We start from the raw sequence: 25,061 nt of genomic DNA, 5'->3' as shown, positions 1-25,061 counted from the left end.
TATTGTCATGATGCTGGTCTTGAAATGTTGAATTAATCTTCATTAGATTATGAATTGATGATTATTGTTATGATTAAGTTGAATTACTTGAAGTGTTGATTAAAATGAATTTGATATTTATTGTGATGGTTATATTGAATTGAAATTAATTTGATGATTGTTATGGTGATTTGTGAATATGTGGAATTGAAATGATTATGATTATGAAATATAGCGTCCGACCCGGCATACAAGTATTGCGAGCCCGTCGAAGGACGACCGAATGCAAGCAAATGCAAATTTTGCCGGTACATCATTAGCAGCGGTGGAATCACTCGTGTGAAAAATCACTTGGCGAACATAGAGAAGACAAAAAATGTGAAGATGTGCGACCACGTTCTTCATGAAGTACAGGAGGAAATGCAGAAGTTACTCTACGTATGCTCTCAAAAGAAGAAGGAACGTGAGAGTTTGTGTGAGTCGATGCGAGCAGACCTTCACAAAAGTCTAGGGGACTCTGACGAAGAAATAGACGAAGGTCGCGGTTAATTTTCGGGGTCCTCTGATCCAAGAAGATCGCACTCCGGGATCAAGAGGTTGGCCAAAGCTGTCGACCGATTCTTCATTCACGAGTGACGAGACACTCAACGTCGCAGATCTAGGCGACGCAGATTTCAACGCCCGAGACACTCTACTTATAATTAGTGTATTTTATCGTACGTGTTGTAATAATTTTATACTCTACTTATGGTATTTTTTGTTTAAGAACTCAATTTATGTTTGGTATGAACCTTTGTTTAAAGTATGAACTATGAAAACTATTTTTATTATTGTAAAATATTTGTCTGAATCCCCCTCGGGTTCCTACATTTTTTGTCGGGTTCCTCTCCGATAAACGGGTTCCTACCGGTACCGGTTTTTTTTTTTTTTTTTTCCCTGAATCTCCCTCGGTTTCTTCTTCGGTAAACGGTATCCCCAAAATTGGGGTCCCGGTACGGTAACGGTAACGGTACGGCGATCCTTGATTGCAACAGCTTGTTTTGTAGACGAACAGGGTGATCATTGTTTTATTACAATAAATTAAAGAATGAAATAAAAAGGAACAACAAAATTGCAGCATTAAGTGTGAATCTGGCTGATAAAATATCCCCCCATCCGAAAAATAGCTTGTATTCTGTTTTATACACAACCCACACAAATCTCTCTTTGATCATAATAAGAAGAAAAAAAACAAAGGAAAAGGAAAGAAGAAGCTTTTGCCACAATGTGGATGATTCTTCTGCTTTCCTTACTTCCAATTCTTCTAACCTTTCTGATACGAAGAAAGCTATTAAAGAAAGTGAAAGAGATACCAGGTCCGCCAAGGATTCCGATCACTGGCAATCTTCACCAACTCGGCTCACTCCCTCACAGATCTCTATGGAGTCTCTAAAAAATACGGCCCAGTAATGCTTCTCCGGCTCGGAAGAGTGCCCCTAATCGTAATTGCCTCTGCCGAGGCCGCAATGGAAGTCTTGAAGACCCATGACGCCAAATGTTGTAGTAGACCTTCCCTCACTGGAGGGAAGTGAGAAAGGTATGTGCTTTAAAGCTCTTTAGCTCGAAAATTTGTATAAAATACTTTTGAAAATAGAATTCTACGCATTCACACCCCCATGGCCACTAAATTTCTCTTCAAATAATGTTTATTTTATCTCTATGTAACCCTAATACTCACAGTCTAGTGGTTTTCTCAAATAATCTCCCTAGAAATTATTGTTCTCTTCCGCCACAGGATTGCCAGAGAAGAATTTGACCACATATTGTAGTCTTAATATGTAGTTGAGCTGTCTGAAAGAAATAAACATGTGTGATTTTTTAATTATGTTATGATGACATATCTTTATCTTTATTCACCGCAAATAGTATTATTAATTCTTAACGTGAAATTTTAGTCAAATTCCTATTAATCTCCAAACTAACTTCACCTTGTGACCACACAAATCATTTATTGGTTGGATAATATTATATGCCTCCAACCAAAAAAAGAAGAAAAAAAAAGAAGCAAAGCTACAATGTGGGCTATTTTTCTTCTTTCCCTACTTCCAATACTTCTAATCTTTCTACTACAGAATAAGGTTGCAACAAAGAAGAATGATGAGATCAAGCCTATGAGTGAGCTTCCCGGTCCGCCGAGGATTCCGATCATAGGCAATCTTCACCAACTCGGCTCACTCCCTCACAGATCTCTATGGAGTCTCTCTCAAAAATACGGCCCGGTAATGCTCCTCCAGCTCGGGAACGTGCCCCTTATCGTAATTTCCTCTGCCGAGGCTGCGATGGAAGTCTTGAAGACCCACGACGCCGAATGCTGTAGCAGACCTTCCCTCACTGGCTCGGCAAAACTCAGCTACAACAACAGAGACATTGGCTTCTCGCCTTACGGGGAACACTGGAGGGAAGTGAGAAAAGTGTGTGCTTTAAAGCTCTTTAGCTCGAAAACCGTCACTTCTTTCCGGTCTGTGAGAGAGGACGAGGTCCGGTCTCTGTTGGACTCGGTCCACCGTTCGTCGCTGTCTTCAAGCCCGGTTGATGTCAGCGAAAATATGATGGCTTTGACTGCCAGCATTACTTTCAGGACCGCCTTTGGGAAGCTCTTCTCCAGGAGCGGTCTAGACAGCAAAAGCTTTCAAGAAATTGTTCATCGTGTAGTAAAGGCCCTGGGAAGCTTTTCAGCCTCAGATTTCTTTCGTTCCACTGGCTGGATTATAGATAGACTCTCGGGTTTCCATTCGAGTGTCGAGAGGAGTATTTCGGAGTTGGACAGTTTCTTTGAACGAGTAATCGACGAACATCTCAGTGGGACGATGCCAGAAGAGCGGCAGGAAGATCTGGTTGATTTGTTGTTGAAGACGGAGAGAGAGCAATCTGAGATCGGTCAAGAGGTTATATTCACCAGAGAAACAACAAAGGCCATTATAATGGTAAATATGCTACAAAACTCAGATGACATGTTTCAAGTTTATAGCTAATATTGACATATATATATATATATAAAGTGTTTTAGTGAAATGTCGAGTTTGTACCATCTGTTTAATTAAAATGACCAAATTATATCATAAAATAAGTAAGTGTCACAAATATTTTTTCTATATAATTTTTTTTATTAATGTTAAGTTTAATATAAAAAAAATTGAACTTTTGAGTCCTGAATTGGATGCTCAAATCAGTGATAATGTTGACTATCAACTACAACTTTTACTCTTTTCCTCTTATGTATTTTCCATGATCTAGTGACTGCTGTTTTTTTTTTTTTTTTTTTTTTTTTTTTTTTCGTTTTTTAAGTATATATAGATCACGTATGAATAATGATTAAATTGGGTTTGCATATAGATATTAGAGTTAACATCAATGAAAAGTCAATAAAAAGAAGATTCGTAACACTATTATCTATTTTAGGATATAAATTTGTCATTTTGATCAAACAGAGGATACACACTTGACATTTTTTAAAACCAAAGGTTAAACTCGACATTTCACTAAAACATGAAGTATATATATATATATATATATATATATATATATATATATATATATATATATATATATATGTCATTTTCTCATATATTTTCGTTACAAGGTCTTATATTTTGGTTCATGGTGGCTTCACGGGATGGAACTTAATGGAAGGATGGAATTCCATGTCATGTTTGTGCCTCACGGAATTCCGTGTTCCGCGTGACTGACGGAAGTGGCAGAGGCGGAAGATTGCTTAATGGAAGTGGAATTTCCGTTAAGCTTAATGGAATTCCATATTTCCATTTGCTTTCATTAAGTAATTAAAAATAAATAAATAATCAAATTTAAATGGTATATAAAAGGGACTAAACTGTTAAAAATTTAAAAGAAGGTACAAATATGTAAATTAAATATCATCTCGTCTTTAATTTTTTTTTTTCTCATTGTGAAACCACGGTATTCCTTTGCCATAAGTGAAGCCTATGAATAAAACCTCCGTGGTAATGTCCACGTTTTAAAAAAAAACTACTTTAATATGTTTTTATTTTGATATGAAATTTGATATGTAATGTTTTTATTTTGTTTGTAGCAAATAAGTTATTAATAAACACGAAAAAACATTAGTTTATACAGTGACTAATGTAAGATTTTATAATTTATTTTGATATTTTAGTTTTTATTCACTTTTGATGTGAGATTTCTAATACATTAGGAGAAAAAACACTTTTAGAGAAGAAAAAAAAACATTCCTAATATACTATATCTTTAAAAAGTTATTAATAAAGATGAAATTCAATTTACATATTAGTACATTCTTTTAAAATTTTAACAGTTTAGTCCCTTTCATTTATCATTTAAATTTGATTTTTTATTTTTTTTAATTCCTTATTGGAAATTAATGGAAATATGGATTTCCATTAAGCTTAACGGAAATTCCATTTCCAATAAGTAATGGAAGGCACCAAAATTGGAAATGGAAATACCATTTCCAATAAGCAATGGAAGGTAGCTTATTGGAAATGGAATTTCCATTTCCTTCCAATAGCCAGGATGAATTTTGGTGTGTTTTAAAAAAATGGTTGTATCCGCTCAAAAAAAGGGGGTTCCATCCGCTCCGAAAAAAAGGTTGTACTTAAGTGTTTGTTGGCCCAAATTTTCTTAGACCCGTTAAAATTGGGCCGATTCCGCAATAAGCCAGGCCCGCCAGCCTCTTCCCTTTGCCACGCGCCTGCAACGCATTTTTCTTCTCGCCCATGTGGAGACTTCCCATCTGTGCCTTTCCCTCTCGCCCATGGAGATCTTCCCGCCAGCCATTTCAAGCCCAAATGGCTTTTCCTCCCACCAACCAGGCGCAGAGAAGTTTTCTTCTCGCCTTGCTGGGCCAAACTGAGTGGGTACCCCGCCCAGTGACTTTTCTTCCCGCTTGAACTCTCTCTCGCCCAAAAAAAGCTCCATGCGCACCCATTGATGAATTTCTTCTCGCCCAAGACCAAAGCAACCCGCCCAGATGCACTTTTTTCGCCATTCTACTCGCCCTTGACACATTTTGGGCTAGGTTTAAGCCAAATCTCGGTTAGCCCCCACCAAAATACCATAAACACTCAACACCAACTCAAAAATTCTATAAATACATCATCACTTCATCATTTCTCTCATAAGAAAGAAAAATCTTAAGAAAATTCATGCCAAATTTCTCTTTCATTTCTCTCTCTTGATTCTTCTCTCACAAAAATATTTTAGACCAAAAAACAAAGAGAAAAACTACTCCACTCACACAATATCACACAAAAAAAGAGAAACCTTCAACATCTCTAAGCTAAAAACACAAAAAGAGAAATAATCTACTTCTATTCTCTCTAGAATGGAGAAAAAAATGTTCTCTCTCTCTCTCACAAACAATGCTAACCAAGCCAAATTATATTATATCTCTAAAAGTGTCAAATAGTTTGAAAAACCGATTATCATGTTCTTCACTAATTAATAAGAGAAATATTTCACCCAACACTTCACATTTTCTCTTTTCTTATGAAACCGCTGCGACGAACTCACTTCCGGTGTGACGTTGTGCGAAGAGCGATCTCACTCCTGGCGTGGAGCCGAGAGAAGAGCGAACTCACTTTTGGCGCGAAGCAGAGTGAAGAGCGAACTAACTTTAGGCATGAAGTCGAGTGAAGAGCCACCACCACCACACCATAATCTCTCCTTAGAACTATGGATTGAGGGATATTTCGGGTCTAAGCCCCAAAGTGCTCTCTCTTTCTCGGCTTCAAAAGGAGTTTATTCTACCCTTCTTACTCATAATTTAAAGGTCTTCCGGAACTCACGCCTATTTGGGCTCTCGCCCTTATTTCTATTGTACTTCCTGAACCTTAAAAAGTAACTTTGGGCCTACCAAAACAAGACACGTGATCAAGTTCGCCAACACCACGTGTCTTTGAATGTTAATCGAACAAATGCATTTATAGTGTTTAATTTTAGAACTATTAACATTTAAAGCTAATATATTAAATAAGAAGTTGCGCTAGTCAATGAATTGGTAGATTGTTTATATAGATAAAATAAAAAAAGAGAGAGAAAAAATGTGAGGGGAAAAATTTAATTCCCTATCATGTCCTTTGTATATTAAAAATTGCGGAAAATTTGAGGGAGATTTTCTTTTCAAATAATGTTTTTATCTCTATGTAACCCTAATACTCACACTCTAGGGTTTTCCTCAAAATAATCTCCCTATAAATTATTGTTCTCTTCCGCCACAGGCTTGCCGGAGAAGTATTTGACCACATATTGTAGTCTTAATATGTAGCTAAGCTGTCTGAAAGAAATAAACATGTGTGATTTTTTAATTATGTTATGATGATATATCTTTATTTTTATTCACCACAAATAGTATTATTAATTCTGAACGTGAAATTTTTGTCAAATTCCTATTAATCTCCAAACTAACTTCACCTTGTGACCACACAAATCATTTATTGGTTGGATAATATTATATGCCTCCAACCAAAAAAAGAAAAAAAAAAAAAAAGCAAAGCTACAATTTGGGCTATTTTTCTTCTTTCCCTACTTCCAATACTTCTAATCTTTCTACTACAGAATAAGGTTGCAACAAAGAAGAATGATGAGATCAAGCCTATGAGTGAGCTTCCTGGTCCGCCGAGGATTCCGATCATAGGCAATCTTCACCAACTCGGCTCACTCCCTCACAGATCTCTATGGAGTCTCTCTCAAAAATACGGCCCGGTAATGCTCCTCCAGCTCGGGAACGTGCCCCTTATCGTAATTTCCTCTGCCGAGGCTGCGATGGAAGTCTTGAAGACCCACGGCGCCGAATGCTGTAGCAGACCTTCCCTCACTGGCCCGGCAAAACTCAGCTACAACAACAGAGACATTGGCTTCTCGCCTTACGGGGAACACTGGAGGGAAGTGAGAAAAGTGTGTGCTTTAAAGCTCTTTACCTCGAAAACCGTCACTTCTTTCCGGTCCGTGAGAGAGGACGAGGTCCGGTCTCTGATGGACTCGCTTCACCAGTCCTCACTGTCTTCGAGCCCCGTTGATATGGGCGAAAAGATGATGGCTTTGTCTGCGAGCATAACTTTCAGGACCGCGTTTGGGAAGCTCTTCTCCGGGAGCGGTCTAGACAGCAAAAGCTTTCAAGAAATTGTTCACCGTGCGGTAAAGGCCTTGGGAAGCTTTTCAGCCTCCGATTTCTTTCGTTCCACGGGCTGGATTATAGATAGACTCTCGGGTCTCCATGCAAGTCTCGAGAGAAGTTTTTCTGAGTTGGACAGTATCTATGAACGAGTGATCGACGAACACCTCAGTCGGACGATGCCAGAAGAGCAGGAAGATTTGGTCGATTTGTTGTTGAAGACGGAGAGAGAGCAATCTGAGATTGGTCAAGAGGTTGTATTCACAAGAGACACAACGAAGGCCATCATAATGGTACATATGCTACAAAACTCAGATGACTTGTTTATAAGTTTATGATTGATATTTTTTCGTTGTCCGATAGATGTATCTTGGTGTTTAATTTTATGATTGTTAACCTCTAAAGAGTAGGGCTAGGAATGCTATGCGTAAGAGATTTTAAAGCTAATGTGCGGGTCAACGAATTGGTAGTTTGTTTGTATAGAAAAAAATAGCCTGTTCGAAAAGATACAAGGGAAAAATGAAAAATATCTATTACCTTCTTGGTCATCTTTGAATTTAGGAAAATTTAAGGGAACTTAGATTGAGGTGTGTATAAACTAAGTGATTCCATTTTCTTTTAAAAATAGTGAGGAAAATCAGAATTCATGAGATTTCACATGTGCAGTGAAATTACAAAAAAAAAAAAATGTAATAAGATGGTTGTTCAATTTATAGGTTAAATAAGTAGTTGAAAAACTAATTACTTATGGAAACACGCTCTTTGTCTTCTTTGAATTGAGGAAATTTAAGGGAGAGATTGAGGGGTGTATAACCAAGTGATTCTATTTTCTTTTAAAAATACCGAGGAAATCAAAATTCATGAAATTTCACGTGTAGTGAAACTACTAAAAATATAATGATATGGTTGTTCAATTTATAAGCTAAATAACTAGTTGAAAACCTAACTACTTATGAAAGATAAATAAACTAAGCAATCGACAAAGTAAAAAAAAACAATAAATGGACAAAGAATTGGTAATGCACTTCAACCTAAATAATTTTCATATTCTCTGCACCAAGTTCCTTTTGATCTCTGTCATTTGTGATCTTGAATAATCTTCTTATTCTCTTCTGAAAGTTACCCCCTCTTATGTTCAGAAAGTTCAGTGAAGATTGTTGTCCATGATTAAGACATGCGATTCGGCTTGTTCACGAATTTGCCAACTTTTTTTGGCCAAGATAACAATTTTCTCAGACATATATTTATCTTTCTCGAAATCACTCGTGATTTCCTCTTTGAGTCCTATACTTCTAACTTTCTTCTCTTGGTCATCATCAGGAAAATAAAAAAGGATTGATGATCTTGTGATAGTATTTACGTGGCGTGGGGATAAAAGGAGAAAAAAAAAAAGGTTTATAGGTAGAAGAAATGAATTCGATCATTTCGAACCAACCTTTCTATTTATCTGCTGAAAACTGAGGTTCACAGTGAAGCAATTGCATCGTGTTTTTATAAGTTCTTTGTGAAGGAGATTAAATGTTTGTTGTGGTTCTGAACATGTTATTTTGGATAAGGAAATATCTTCGTTTTGTGCTCATTCATTCTTGCTTCTTTAATTTCGCAACTGAAAAGTAATCTGATGCTGCTATTTGATGATCAGGGTCTGGTGAATCTCGATCGCTAATGAGAGATATATCGAGTATTGTTACTGACAGACGAGATGAGTTCAACTCTCTAAAGCTGATGTTTATGTACAGAAATAGTGAGAAAATGCTGGCAAATGCTATTGGGGCTACGGATAATGAAATTACAATTTTATTTTACCATCATTCTGTGGCTTATAAGTATCGAGGAAGGCTTCGAGCACAAAGTGTTCTGTTTTCAATTCGTTCTCAGATTTCAGTTCCTCCCGGAGAGCTTCCTCTTAAGTTCCTGGGTAATCCAGCGGAGTTAAAGACGTTCCTTGATTCGACCGATAGGGCATTAATTGTCCTGGAATTTTGCGGATGGACTTCCAAGTTGCTGGCCAAAGGAAGGAATGATATTGGTGAAAGTGGCTTCGCAAAACAAGGTTTGTTAAGCTCTATTTATTCTAAGCAACATTCTTCGGCTCTTCTTGAATAGTTCAGTTGTGATCTACAAAGTACAAACCCATAAAACAGCTATAAGAAAATCCCCGAAGAGCATTTGTGAATCCAGTTTGATAAGTTGAAATAGGAAGCCCACTAGGTAACCTAGGGTTTCTCTATAAATACGGCTGGTCCCCAGGTCACACGTAACATTCTTGTCATTCTTGATATCCCGTCGTCAGAGTGAGCCAGAGAGAACTGAAGGGACTCTCAAATAAATACGTGTTGATCTGGAAGATCAACCGTCATGGATTCATCAGGTACGCTTCCGTTATTGTTTTATGCTTTCTTAATTATTCAACATGATTCGGTCATGGAATTAGGTGATGGTTTTCACCCATGATATTCGGATCTAACAATTGGTATCAGAGCCAATCATGTTTGAATTCTTAAGAATTTTTGGGTTAGTCCGTTTCTTTGAAAATTGGGATATTTGATTATCTGTCGAACTGTGCAAAAGTATTACGGTTTACATAGATTCAGCCTTTGATTTATTTATGTCTCTGGTCATCGCATATATACATACAGATCTGTTTTATTTTACAATTCATCATATGCATATATGCATGTATATGTATCGGATTCAATTTATTATATATATATATTAATGGGGTGGCATATTGTGCCCTTTACTTTATTACACGAATATTGTTTCGTTCAATGGTATCAGACGAATATCAATAGTAAAGGTTTCTGTATAAAGTTTTTGGCATATTGTTCATCATTGATATTGAAAATTGCTTTTGTCAGACCATTGTTGTTTCTTATGCGTTATATGGATTCGTAACTTTTGGTATATAAGAATATTCCTTTTTGTTTTATTAGGCAGTTTGCCTGCATATAAAAGCATACGTATATATGTGTGAATAGGTTTCAGACTCTTGTTTATAAGTTTTGCAAATTAAAGTTCGTTCAGTATTTCAGATTGGCGGCCATATTTGGTCATCACAGATGAAAACCTAGATGAAAACCTGCAAAGTTTGGATTTTGGCCTATAGTTTATTTTTGTTTGGGCTGTGTTTTCAGCCCACATAAAAAAAAAATTTAAATTCAAATCATGGTATTATTTAGTATATATATTTTAAAATAAATCAATTAAAGCAACATGTCACCAAAGTGGCCTCTCTTGTGGAAATTATTTATTTTTAAAATATAAAAAGTTTTATACTTGTAATTATTGTGAATATTTATCGGCCCAAAGGAAGGTAAATGTTTAACGTGATTGCATGTATGTTTGCGCTAATGAATACGTGATGATTCTTCGGTTTTACATGTGAATATTAGATCGGCCCAAAGGAAGATCTATTATTTGATATGTTCATTATTATCAGTATTTCATTAGTGCACCAAGATATCACTTACAAATCATTATTCTTGTCCAAAGACATAATATTGATGGAGTGCACGATATCTTGAGATGGGTTTTACCATATTTGAATTTGAATTTTGAGTTTCGGTTTAGGATTTTTCTCTAAGCATGTTTTGTTTGTTTATTGTTCTTTGCATCAGTTACGACTCCTGGAAATATTTCTGCCAACATCAATTCAATTCCTTTGCTGAATAGCTCCAACTTCAAGTCATGGAAGGAGAACTTGTTAATTGTTCTCGGGGTCATGGATCTTGACCTGGCGAGAGCCGGCCCTCACCTCCACGGCCGCCTCAGAGCCGGCCCTCGTCTCCATGGCCGGCTCAGAGCCGGCCCTCGGCCAAGGGGACGCCCGAAATACCCCTTAGTTGCCTATAAATACTTGGGTCCCTCCCCTGGTCCAGGTAATCCGAATTTGAGTACTGAAACGCTGTCGAACTCATACCTCGCTCGTTTCTCTCAAGTCTCGGCCTCTAAACACCTAACTCTCTACAATCTACCTCAACCCTACTAATGTTGAGCGTCGGAGAGGTAAACAGAGGCAACCCCTCTGTTTCCCCTTTGTAGTTCATCGTTACCTTCTCTTGCAGGACGAACGACGGACGAAGCAAACACCAATCACAGCTAAGGGAAGACTCGGGATACCGAGTCCGACACGCTCAAGCCCGAACGCGACCACTTGGTCCGTTGGGTCGAACCGTTTGGGGCTTCTAAATAGTTGTCCGAAAAACAGCGACAACAAAGAACGAGACAAGTTTTACGAAAATTGTCAAAATGGTTTTTCTGTCCTTTTGGACATAGGACGAAATGAATGTCAATAAATTTTTTGACAAGGTCATTTGATGACAAATGAAACTTAAAACACTCAGCCATTAATAGTTTATTGGGCCTTGAGGATTACTTTCATTTCATAGAATTTTACTTGAAAATTCTTAATGGGCTTTTTCTTATGTTGTCATGAACAAATGAAGAAACATCTAGAAGCTCCTTCTAGAAGCTCAAATTTCATCAAACCCAAGGACAATAAGGCTGAATTTCGTTCATGCCATAGTGGGAAAGAGAGTTTATTTTGTGCATTAATGTATGAAGATACTTGCCAAAAGAAAAAAGAGGAAACAAATTTCCTCTAGAAGGAAAGTGCAATTTCGGCCAACTAAGAGAGAAAGCAAATGAGGAAACAAATCCAAAGGCTTCTAGAAGCTCATTTGGACGTGCAAGGGGTATGAGGAAACTACATTTTGAAGGTAATCCTCCTCCTATAAATACCCCACCTCATTCCTCTCATTTCATTCATTCCACATAAGTTAGAGATTGAGAGACTCTCTCTCTAGACCGTGTGGCCGATTTCTCCTCTCTCTCTCTCTAGTTATTTTTTGTTTTTGTTTTGGCACTTAGGTCCTCATTTGACCTAGTGTTTAGCTCTGCGACTTTGAGACTTGTTCTTAATTCGTTGTGTTTAAAAGTGCCCACACACTAATTCCTTTTCTCTCGAGTGATTTAGTGATAGAAACTTTCGTGGTTGCTCGAGTTGCCGAGGAAGAAAGAGAGACGTGCTGCGAGGGGAGACGAACGTTGCAACCTTATTCCAAAAGCTTCTCAACGTTCAAGCGTCTAAAAGGTTAGTAAACTTCTATGCTCATATAAGTTTTTATTTACATGTGCTTGCTCTTTGTCTAGGTTAGTAAAAACTGTTTTACTTGAAAAAGAAAATTTTTAAAATTCCGCCGCTTAACGAAGCGTTAAACTTTTTCTTAAACCCTAGATCAATTTCAACAAATGGTATCAGAGCTATGGTCAAAGATATGCATGTACATGTAATTAAAATTATGAGCTTGAAAATCGTTTTCGAAAGTTTACTAATTTTGTGACAAGTTAGAATTGTTTTCTTAGCTTTTTTTTTTAATTTATTGCTCTTGCCTTTAAATTAAAAATCATGTTGATTTTCTATGAGTTTGGGATGTTATTAAAACACATTAGAATCAGTTCTAAAAGTTTTTAATTTTTTATATTGAAAAACGTGTTATAAAAGTTTGAGAAAATTTCGAGTAAATTTTGTGACTAGTTTTCTTGTCTTACTAGTTTCTTTTATTTACTTGAATCGTTTTATGCATGTTGTTATTTCTTTTATACCATGTTATTACCTCGCTAATAAAACACAAATAAAAGCTTTAACAACTTCATAAAACGTTCTGTTACACTCGATTCTTTTTCGCACCTTAAAAGACCGAACTTTAATTATTTCATTTTCTTTGAGCTGGAGTAAAACCCGCAGTAAAAGTGGCATAACTCTCTGCTCAGAAATCGAAATTTAATGATTCTTGAATCATATTAAAGGTCTGTCTGTCCTGTTTCCAATGCCACCGGTTTTGGGTCAAAAGGACATCGGAGCCGCCAGTTATGGCGATATTACTCCGAGATGCGCGGCTGTGCTGAAACTCCAGTTTTTAGAACTCCGGATTTTCACCCCACTACCATGAGTTATAGAACTCTAATGAGAAAAATTTCTTGAGCAAAAATGTTTTTCATAAGATTGTAAACATGATGTGTAAGATTAAAATGTTTTGATTTTTGAAAGTTTAATTGAAATTGAATTTTTACAAAACTAGTTTGAATCTTGAAAAACCGTTTTCGTTTTCAAACTTGAAAATATTTTGTCATCCAAATCAAATAAGTTTTCAAAATGTTTTCAAAACTATATATTTATCACATATGTTCAAAATCTATATGCTCTTGAAAATTTGAGTGGGAGATCTCCTTGTAGACAAGCCGAAAAATAAAAAGATGTGTAATCTAAACTTTCAAGTGTTCGAGTGAGTTGAAGTTCACACTTCCCTCACGCACTTTCCCGAAATAGAAAATAGGAAAAGATCCGAGTATGTCCCTTGTGCTTTTATGCACTAACACTGCTCTGAACATGAAAATCTAGGATTCTTTTCTAGTTGTCCGCTCTATCGCTCTATAACTAGGAAAACCGTTTCCGAACTTATAAGAGGCGATGTACCAACTCCAAAAACTAAGTGGGAGAGTTATACTTGTTGTTTGTAACCCACGATCCCCAACACTAATGAAAAGTACGATACATGATAATTAACCCATAAGGAGTAATTTACCCAACAATTGGCATCATAGCGATAGTAATTTACTCAGATTAACATGTAATTCACTTAAAAATACTATAAAAAAACACTTGAGAATTCATGACTCTCAAGTCCGAATATAGGTGATTAACATGTATAAAACGCCCCTATTATGGCATGCAGGAATGTAAACCAGGTGATACTCCTGTGGCTAAGGGAGACAAATTCAGTCTCAATCAGTGCCCTAAGAATGATTATGAAGAAAAGGAAATGCAGACGATTCCCTATGCTTCGGCAGTAGGAAGTCTAATGTATGCTCAGGTTTGTACGCGTCCGGATATTGCATACATTACAGGGATGTTAGGCAGATATTTAAGCAACCCAGGGATGGACCATTGGAAATCAGCTAAACGAGTCTTGCGGTACTTACAAAGAACAAAAGACTACATGCTCACATATCGGAGGTCAGATAAGATCGAGATCATCGGGTATACTGACTCTGATTTTGCTGGATGCCAAGACAGTATGAAATCTACATCAGGCTATATTTATTTGTTGGCTGGAGGTGCTATCTCTTGGAAGAGTGCTAAACAGTCTCTTATAGCATCTTCCACCATGGCAGCAGAATTTGTAGCTTGTTATGAGGCGTCCAATCAGGGGATATGGTTGCGAAATTTTGTCACTGGGCTGCGTATAGTAGATGGTGTTGATAGACCACTCCGGTTATTTTGTGACAATAAACCTGCCGTACTAATTCCAACAACAACAGGAACTCTACGAAGTCGAAGCACATCGACATCAAGTTCTTAGTTGTGAAAGAAAGAATTCAGAGTAGACAGTTGTCTATCGAGCACATCGGAACAAACTCCATGATTGCGGATCCACTTACTAACTACCACCCAAAGTGTTTCATGAGCACACTGCTCATATGGGTGTTATTTCAGCTCAGGATATTCAGTTCTAGTGGGAGTTTGTTGTTTTGCTATTTTTAGTGCTTTTATGTTATAGACATATTTTATTTATGATTATTGAGGTTTTCTGCAGAAATTAAGTTTTGGTTTATTTAGACTCTGTTTTTCTAGTATATGGTTTGATCTCACTAAGGTTTAAGGAGGACCAAATGGAAATAGACATGTTGATGTCACATAACATGAAATTTCCATACTACACATCCACTTCATGATCCATGTCGTTCAGTTGTATCGATATACGTGACCATTGATGGGTATAACTACGATAGATGTAGCTAATGTTGCTTTGATCCTATGTTGATATGATTGATGGACCGGATTGGTTATGAGATACATTTTTGGTTATGACAGTAAAGTTGAGCTCATTCGGTTATTTTTGCAATACATAATTATAAGGTTAAACATATAGCCCAAGTGGGAGATTGTTGGATCTTTAATCCAATATGTTGGATCCTTAATCCAACGTTGGGCTTATATGTTAAATAATTATGTGTTGTGAACTGTCAATAAAGATGGCCCGTTAAAAGTGATCTAATTTGGTGTACGGTTATTGGGCTTTAATGTATCTAACAGGCTGTGGGTCTTTAATGTGTAGACAGCTCATTATGAGCTTCTATTTCAGTGATGGGTTGAAATAGGAAGCCCACTAGGGTAACCTAGGGTTTCTCTATAAATACGGCTGGTCCCCAGGTCACACGTAACATTCTTGTCATTCTTGATATCCCGTCGTCAGAGTGAGCCAGAGAGAACTGAAGGGACTCTCAAAGAAATACGTGTTGATCTGGAAGACCAACCGTCATGGATTCATCAGGTACGCTTCCGCTATTGTTTTATGCTTTCTTAATTATTCAACATGATTCGGTCATCGAATTAGGTGATGGTTTTCACCCGTGATATTCGGATCTAACAGACGATGTTATAGTTCGGTGGTGGAAAGTTATTCACTATAATAATCAGAGGTAAGAACTCATATTTGCAAACTCCCTCTCTAACTGGCATCTCTAATATTAATCTCTGATGGACTGCAATCTAAGCTCTATTTAAATCAGAGATCCATCCCTCTTCCACATGATCTTCTCCCAAAGTTTGTCTCGGTGAAATAAACACAAACATTTATTACTTTAAAGTCTCTGCAAGTACTAAACGCACATAGATTAAAAGAAATTCTTTAACTCGTTGTTGATGAAACTAAAAGATAATCCGAAATATTACCATAAAGACTAGACGATTTTTGTTAAATCTAATAACAGAATCTTTTGCGAATGAGTACACCAAGAAACCAACTCCTATCTCCAAATATCTCGGAACATAAAACAATATATTTTTAGTTCGATTCGTGTGGGAAAGAACACGTTGATCTAATAACCCGATTGTGAACAAGTAGTTGAGCAAAGTCCTCAACTACACAATAGATTCCAAACTAGTAAAAGCATGCAACAAAGGACTTAACATGTAATATTTATTTTTCGTACTCCGTACATATGTGTTCCACTTTTCTTCCGTAACTTATTGAAATTTTAATATCAATTAATAATGCCACACAAGTTGTTGCAACACGTCGTGTTACACAACGGTAAAATTGTAATTTGATATGCAAATTGATAAACACGTAATAAGATCGAATCTGGTGGGATTTGTTCACACCAACTAAAATGTTTCCAGTATGATCTATGACATTTTGAACAACTTGAACACTTTTTGTACTATAAAAATAAGACCATTCAACGTAACAACACTCATAATTTATCATAGTTTTATAAATTAATTTTTCTTGACACATCAAAACAAGAATCGGATATTGTTGGGACTACAATTTTTTCCTCAAAAACTTCAAACATTTTTTTAAATGTGTCTTGGGATATTCATTTTTCTTGGAAATTTTGTTTTCTTCAGTAAAATATAGATATCAAACTAAGCCGATAAGGAAATGAATTAGCTTATTCAGATTGTTTAATTCACATGTATTTGATTATCTAGGACATATTCACGGCTGGAGTGGACACTAGCGCCATTGTTTTGACTTGGGCAATGGCAGAACTCGTTCGGAATCCACGAGCTATGAAGAAAGCAAAAGACGAAGCTAGAAGTCACGCTTCTTTCCAAGAGAAACTAGCGATGAGTGAGAACGATATTCACCAACTCCAGTATCTTAAGTTGGTCGTGAAAGAGACTTTGAGGCTGCACCCTCCCGCCCCGCTGCTTCTCCCAAGAGAAATACTATCTCAATTCACTCTTTCCGGTTATGAAGTGTTCCCTAAAATGCTTATTCAAGTCAATGTTTGGGCGATAGAACGAGACCCTAATTATTGGGACAATCCGGATGATTTCTTTCCGGAGAGATTTGCCAATAGTTCCATTGACTTCAAAGGCAAACATTTTGAGCTCTTGCCATTTGGATCCGGCCGAAGAAGCTGCCCCGGGATTCAAATGGGGATGGCCACGGTGGAACTCGCGCTTGCGAATCTCCTGTGTTGCTTCGATTGGAAGTTGCCCGATGGAATGAAAGGCACCTCCATCAACATGGAAGAGGACGCTGGGCTTGTAGTGTCTATGAAATCCTCTCCGAAACTTGTTCCAATCCGCTACCAATTTCCATTAGATCAACAGTACTTTGGCGTAACCACGTAAAATACTTGTTGTATATGTATATGCGTGTTAAATGTTATTAATGACATTTTTTTCTTTGAGTGTTCATATGTTTGTACAAGTACAATAAACGATTGTATCAATAATAATTATTATTATTATTAGGGTTCATTAAGAAAATAGACAACTTAAACGTTTGATATTGCTAAATAGCCAACATTTGGTAACTTAGGTAAATAGCTATTTTTATGTATTTATAGACGTAAATCTTAGATAAATAGCCACCTTCATATATTAGACCACGTCATTATTTACGGTTATTTATCTAAGATTTACCAAACATTGACTTTTTAACAATGTCAAACGTTTAAATTGACTATTTTTCCTAATTTTTTGTTAGTATTATTATATATAAATGTGTGGGAAAAGACACTAGGTAATAAAATTTTGCGTAATAGATTATGAAATCGGCTCCTTAACTTGTTCCCAATTATCATCTACCATTTCATTAGATCAAGACTGAGTAGGTGTCCTAAACAGAGAAGGAACTCCCCTTTTTTTTTTTTTCCTTCACTTTTTATGTGTTAGTGCTAAGTGAGGTCAATCGCTAACATGAAGTTTAAGAAAACCAGGTTTGATACAAAATCAATTAACTTATGTTAATTTAATTAAATAGAAGTTCATCTCTTATCATTTAAATGTTTACTCTTAATTTTACAAATTTTTATAGTTTTAGCCTAATATTATATCATTTTTTCAGTTATGCCCCTGAATAATTTTTCTTTCTTACACACCCCTTACAAATATTTTTTATTTGAAAATATGGTGATGAAAAGGATAGTGTTCAAAGGAATAGATCACAAGCCGTAGATATTGTAAGTAGGGTGTTTATAGAAGGAGAAACACAAATAAATAGCTAGAATTTGAGTAACCATTTTAATAAATAACAATCCCCAAAACTAACAATGTTAAATTTATTCAATTATAAATTATGTCAATATATGAAGAAAAAAGAAATATAGTAAAGAAAAATATAACATAATGCGACAAATTAACATATCGTGGCTACTACATAATTAACCTTAGACGTACGAAACATGGAAAGAAGCGACAAAATTTTGTTCAAACATTGGGATTGATATATAAAAAAAAAAGTCAGCATAATAATTGAAATAATTAATTGTCTTTTAATTTTATAAAGATAGGCTTATATATTATATATATATATATATTTTCATATAGGTGGTAAATAGTTATAATATAAAGGGTTATTGGCGGCATAAATACCACAACTTTTTTATTTTATACACTTTTATACCACAACTTTTTTTTCGGCGGCAAAAATACATAACGTTAGGTTTTATGACCACCATTATTCTCATTCCGTTAGAATAACACATAAACCTTGGCATAAATACCACAACTTTTCAATTTTATGGGTTATTGACGGCATAAATACCACAACTTTTCTATTTTATACACTTTTATACCAAAAGTTTTATAGAAAAATAATTAATAGACTGTGAGCTAATTGTGGGGGCAGAGTTCGACCTCATAAAATAATTTGATATTGGACCGCCAAAGTCCAACACTCATCAAAGCCCATTTCGATAATAAAATAATTTAAATAATTAATAAACGGCAATTATTAATTGATTGTTATTAATCATTGTCGTACGAATTTAATAACTCACTTGGGCCCGACCCAAGTCTATTTTACGAGCTCACAATGTGACTACCAAGGTCGTGACGAAGTTGAAGTCAACATAGGAGAAGTGATATCGCCTTGAAATACGGAGAATTGACGATTTCTACCGTATGTTCGTGACGCCTTGAAATGTTTTAGCATATTATAATGATAATAACAAGTAAAATTTGTAGAAGTTAATTTGTGTTATCAAGATTTGTAAACAATGGACACCAAAGAAACCGGCAATTAAGAAAAAGCCCTTAAAAATCATAAACGAATAATAAAATGTAAAAATTTATTTTGTACATTGATTAGACTTTCATAGGTAAATAAGACTTGCGTGCGCTTTCCAATGAAATATGGAGACACATATAAGGTGAAGGAAAATAAATATCAAAGAGAAACTAATAAAGAAAATATAAAACTAACATACACTCAAAATAATGTATGTTATTGATATAGGCTACGTTTGTTTGGGATTAAAAAGCTTTGTTTTTGTTTTTAGAAAAAACAAAACTGTTTATCCGGTGATTGGCAAAACTGTTTATCCGGTGATTGGCAAAACTGTTTTTACAAAAAATTTCAAAAACGTTTTTAGATTTTGTACATGAGATAGAAAAGCTAGGATTCTTAACTTTTAGAAAAAGTGTTTTTAAGTTTGCTATATAAATTACTGTAATATCATCGTAAAAAATATTATTATATATGTTAGGCCGTCTTTTCCTTATGGTAAAAAACGACGCCTCAATTGCAAAAACGACGTTACAATATAAAAGGGCAATTTAGTCAAATGCTAAAAATACGCATGACTAAAAAACCAAGCGCCAAGCGCCAAGCGACAAGCACCAAGCGCAAGCGACAAGCACCAAGCGCCAAGAGCAAGCGCCAAGCGGCAAGCATGCACCAAGCGACAAGCACCAAGAGCAAGCGCCAAGCGCCAAGCGACAAGCGCCAAGCGACAAGCACCAAGCGCAAGCGACAAGCACCAAGAGCAAGCGCCAAGCGCCAAGCGCCAAGCGACAAGCACCAAGCGCAAGCGACAAGCACCAAGAGCAAGCGCCAAGCGCCAAGCGCCAAGCGACAAGCACCAAGCGCAAGCGACAAGCACCAAGAGCAAGCGCCAAGCGCCAAGCGACAAGCACCAAGCGCAAGCGACAAGCACCAAGAGCAAGCGCCAAGCGCCAAGCAACAAGCGCCAAGCGACAAGCGCCAAGCGACAAGCGACGAGCGACAAGCGACAAGCGCCAAGCACCGATTTTTTTCCTATAAATAGTTCATTCATTCTCAACTCAAAACTCAATTCACTCTCAAGTCATTCTCTCGACTCAAAATCCTCTCTCGACTCAAAATCCTCTCTCGACTCTCAAGCCATTCTCTCGACTCAAAATCCTCTCTCGACTCAAAATCCTCTCTCGACTCTCAAGTCATTCTCTCGACTCAAAATCCTCTCTCGACTCAAAATCCTCTCTCGACTCTCAAGTCATTCTCTCAGCCAAATACTCTCCCAACTTCAAAATTATCCCGGATCATAAACAAAGACCGAGAGCCACCTCTCGACGGGAGGAAGAAAAACAAAAATCCAAGAATCCACTCACATAGCAAACACACTCGCCCTGAACTACGTCATGACCTGATCCCGCAAAGCGGGTACGTAGGCAGCTCACGAAGAGCACGGTCACACCCCCCATTCACCCTACTCGCTCCTCAAAAAACACAAATCCTCTTGAGAGCCGAGGAACCGACTCGACGAAAAAGAAAAAGAGAAACGTTGAAGATCTGATTACCCAACAAAGACAGCAAATAGAAGACGAAGAATCCAACAATAACAACAAAGAAGGCAACGAGAAGATATTCTCTAATCCGAAGGACTCTCAGGAGGACAGCAAGTCGTCACGATCCTTTTTAAGAACCGAAGAAACGTGACTCCGGCAACACAAGATCGAGACACGTCGCAAGCTCGTACCCCGACACGTGTCCCGCAAATGTTATCCGAGAAATCGCATTAACAATATATATGTATATAAATAAGCATATCAATAATTATTATTTAATTATTAAGAACATAACTATTTTAGTTTTTTTACTATAATATATTTATTTTACCAAACGCTAAATCAGTTTTTGTTACCATAAACAACTGTTTTATAAACAGTTTACCAAACACTTTGTCATTTTTTGAAAAAAACAGTTTTTTTATTAAAGCACTTTTTTTAAAAACAAAGCTATGTTAAACGGGTCCATAGTATAATATAGCATTAGTAATTATGATTATAAAATAACATAAAAAAAATCGCACAAAATATATTGATGAGAGAGAGAGGAAAAAAACAATATATATATATAAAAAAATACAAAATAGATTGGGAAAAAACTAAAAAAAAAACAAGAAAAAAAACGAACCAATGAAATATGGACACATATAAGGTGAATGGAAATAAATATCAAAGAGAAAAAGAAAGATAATCTAATAAAGAAAATATAAAACTAATATACACTCAAAATAATGTATGTTATTGATATAGTATAATATAGTATCAGTAATTATGATTATAAAATATAAAAAATCATACAAAATATATTGATGAGAGAGGGAGGAAAAAAAACAATATGCATAAATTTTTTTTTTATAAAATAGATTGGGAAAAAAAAAACCCCCCAAAAAGGCAAAGGCAAAGGCAAAAAGAAAAAAGAAAAGGAAAAAAAAAACCCAACCGGCAAAAGCAAAGAAAAGAAAAAAAAAAAAAAAAAAACCGCCACGTGGCGGCGTGTGGATGAAAGTTGAAAATGCTCTCCTCTTTATTATCTATGTTATAGATAGATATATATATATATATATATATATATATAGATAGCTTCTCACCTTACGGGGAAAGCTGGAGGGAAGTGAGAAAAGTGTGCGTTTTGAAGCTCTTCACCGCGAAAACCGTCAGATCTTTTCGGTCCGTGAGAGAAGAAGAAGTTAAGTCTCTGATCGACTCGGTCCACCAGTCCTCGCTGTCTTCGAGACCGGTTGATATAAGCGCAAAGATGATGGCTTTGACGGCGAGCATTACGTTCAGGACCGCGTTCGGGAAGCTCTTCTCCGAGAGCGGTCTAGACAACGACAGCTTTCAGGAGATCGTTCATCGAGCCGAGAAGGTATTGGGAAGCTTTGCGGCCTCTGATTTCTTTCGCTGCACTTGGATCATAGACAGGCTGTCGGGTTTTCATGCGAGGCTCGATAGGAGTTTCTGCGAGTTGAACGGTTTCTTCGAACGGGTGATCGACGAACATCTCAGCCGGACGATGCCAGAAGATCAACAAGATCTGGTCGATTTGATGCTGAAAATGGACCCTAAACCCTAAACCCTAAACCTTTATTTATTTTTTCAAGGCCGGGACTAGAAATAAAATTAGGAAGGAGAGTTTATTTTAAATAAAAATGTATTTTAGCGTAGTAAAATGTATCATCCGAGTTGATTTATTTTTTCTTTGCATTGCGGAAAATTTGAGAGATAATTTGGGGGAGGAAATATATACAGTTTATTCGTAATTTCTTTCTTCAAAGTATATTTACTCACCACAGCACCAACTAGAAAATAGCATGACATCTAAGCTTTTCCTTCATATTTTCCAAACCACAATATTTGTTAATATTATTATGACCAAAAATAGTTTTTAAAATTTTAATTCTTTGGGGTATTATATGGATTTCTAGCTAAACATAAGAAATGGAATGATTTGACAAATTCAAATAATTTAATGGGCAATCTAGCTACGTAGCTGATCTCAAACTTAGAATTAAAGAAGTAGCCAACGTTTGGTTTATTTTATAATCTAACCGCCATTTACAAAAATAAACGTATAGAAAATATCGGTATTATCCTTATGTAGCAAAATCAAATAAATCAACTACTAGCTAACGTTCTAAGATTTGTTAATTAAAACTCAAACTAAATTAGTTAAATATTGTATAGTTCACGCTCACGATTAAAATTCAAAACTTTTAAAAGAAAATTCATTATGAAATATAATAAAAGAAATAAATAGAGTATTGATTAGAATCAATTGAAAAATCTGACATGATAATGAACAAAATAAACTAAAATTAACTAAAATAAAACATGATAAAAAATCTTTTTCGATATATTTCTAAAAGCTAATAAACCAAAATAAATCATTCGCTAACATGATAATGAACAAAATAAACCAAAATTAACCAACATCAAGAGAAAACGCGTAAAACAGTAGTTCAAAAATTTGAATTACTTAACGAATAAATATAAACCTGGTAACTAAAAGAATAAATTATAAATTTAGAAATAACAAATAATGATCAATTGCATTTTGAATAGTGTTTGCTACGTTCAAAATAAAAAACTATAACTAATCCCTAATTAAGGGGATTTATATATTAAATCATATCAAACGTGTGAATTAAAATAGATAGTCAATGGCACTCAATTCCACGGTTCAGAGCAACTATTAGACTATAAATTAGGAAAGAGAATAGTAAATAATAAATGTGTATAACGTGTATTAAAGATTTAGTATTCCGTTGCGTCAAAACGTTGGCTACGTAGGCATTTTCTACCGATTTTCAAACAAAGGATAATCACGTAATTTGTTATAATAAAGCCACATAATCAGTATTTTGTTGCGTCAAAACGTTGGCTGCGTAGGCATTAGTCTGTGCGATATTTGTAATTTAATTAACAAGTGTTTTTATTAACTAGGACATATTCTTGGCTGGAGTAGACACTGGTGCCATTGCATTAACTTGGGCAATGACGGAGCTCGCTCGAAACCCAAGAGTGATGAAGAAAGCAATAGACGAAGCAAGAAGGTTCGGTGCTTTCAAAGAAAAACTAGCCATTAGTGAAAACAATATTCACCAACTCCAATATCTTAAGATGGTTGTGAAAGAGACTCTTAGAATGCACCATCCGGTCCCACTCCTTCTCCCAAGAGAAACAATATCTGAATTCAATCTTTGTGGCCACAAAGTACCCCCGAAAACAATGATTCAAATCAATGTTTCGGCGATAGGACGAGACCCTAATTATTGGGATAATCCAGAAGAGTTCTTTCCAGAGAGATTTGCAGATAGCTCCATCGACTACAAAGGTTTACACTTTGAGCTCCTACCATTTGGCTCCGGCCGTAGAAGCTGCCCTGGGATTCACATGGGAATATCTACCGTGGAGCTTGCACTTGCGAATCTCTTGTGTTGCTTTGATTGGAAGTTGCCCGACGGAACGGAGGAAACTGATATCAACATGGAAGAAGGGCCTGGCCTTGCAGTACATAAGAAGTTTGCTCTTGAACTTGTTCCAATCAGCTATCAAGAATGGGCTAAATATCAAGAGTCTACGACTTAATTAGCCCTGTTGAGCAATGAGAACTGACTCGTCACTTTATATATCTCACTTTTATATATTTGTACGTTTGTAAATATATGACGATTTTCGTGCCGCCCTTTTATTTATATATAAGGGGAAATGTTTATTTCATAATATGAAAGTAATGTAGTACTTTTTCTTAATACCAGAACAAGTGCTAAAATCTAACATATTTAATAAGTCTTCTCAAGGTATATGTAGTACATGATATGATTAAAAAAATATAGAACAAAAAGGATAAATTGGAATATAATAAGGGAAGTAAGGGCTTTGATGAGCAGGTTGTGCTTGAAATGATTAAAATTGAGAATATGCTGCTAGACAAGGATAGTGTTCGTAGGACAACATCAGTGGCTTGAGGTATTTATACTTCGTGTTCAAAGATAATGAATAAGAACAAAACTTAAAATAGAACTAGCATGGTTGTTTGGAAAATTTGTTGCTAAGCAATTACAAAAACTAAACTTTAATACCGTTACTAAAATTTAAAAAAAAATTTGTCAATTTTTTTAATTAATAAACTCCCAGCTTGGTATTATTTGAGGGTATATATTTGCCACACTTTAAGTTCATGTGGGTTAATTATTAGATGTAAAATATATAAAACGTTGACTATTTTTGCAAAACTTAAATTTCCTTAAGGCAATAATGCTACTCTCTGCCCATATATAAAAACCACACACATAAACATCCACAACACTAGTACACTGGTGATTGAAGCCACACATTGTTAGAGTAAACAACATGTAAACC

The 25,061-nt window shown here is 35.9% G+C and overlaps 1 protein-coding gene and 1 pseudogene across 1 annotated transcript; both read left to right on the top strand.

Moving 5' to 3' along the window:
- The first annotated feature begins 1,905 nt into the window (after window positions 1-1,905).
- On the top strand, window positions 1,906-17,316 carry LOC149403219 (cytochrome P450 71B34-like). The gene is made up of 3 exons (XM_089609138.1): window positions 1,906-2,942; window positions 6,571-7,419; window positions 16,629-17,316. Exons 1-3 carry the CDS (start codon window positions 2,034-2,036, stop codon window positions 17,277-17,279), a joined length of 2,409 nt encoding a protein of 802 aa, XP_089465264.1. The 5' UTR covers window positions 1,906-2,033; the 3' UTR covers window positions 17,280-17,316.
- Window positions 17,317-21,151: 3,835 nt separating this feature from the next.
- LOC149403218 (cytochrome P450 71B35 pseudogene) lies at window positions 21,152-24,451 on the top strand (annotated as a pseudogene).
- Window positions 24,452-25,061: the final 610 nt, after the last annotated feature.

The sequence above is a fragment of the Urtica dioica genome, chromosome 3, assembly GCF_054948205.1.
Source record: "Urtica dioica subsp. dioica isolate 48M chromosome 3, U.dioica_male_clone48M_v1_H2, whole genome shotgun sequence".
NCBI lineage: Eukaryota > Viridiplantae > Streptophyta > Magnoliopsida > Rosales > Urticaceae > Urtica > Urtica dioica.
The sequence above is the reverse complement of the archived record's forward strand: the minus strand, read 5'-3'. Positions and strand labels throughout refer to the sequence as shown.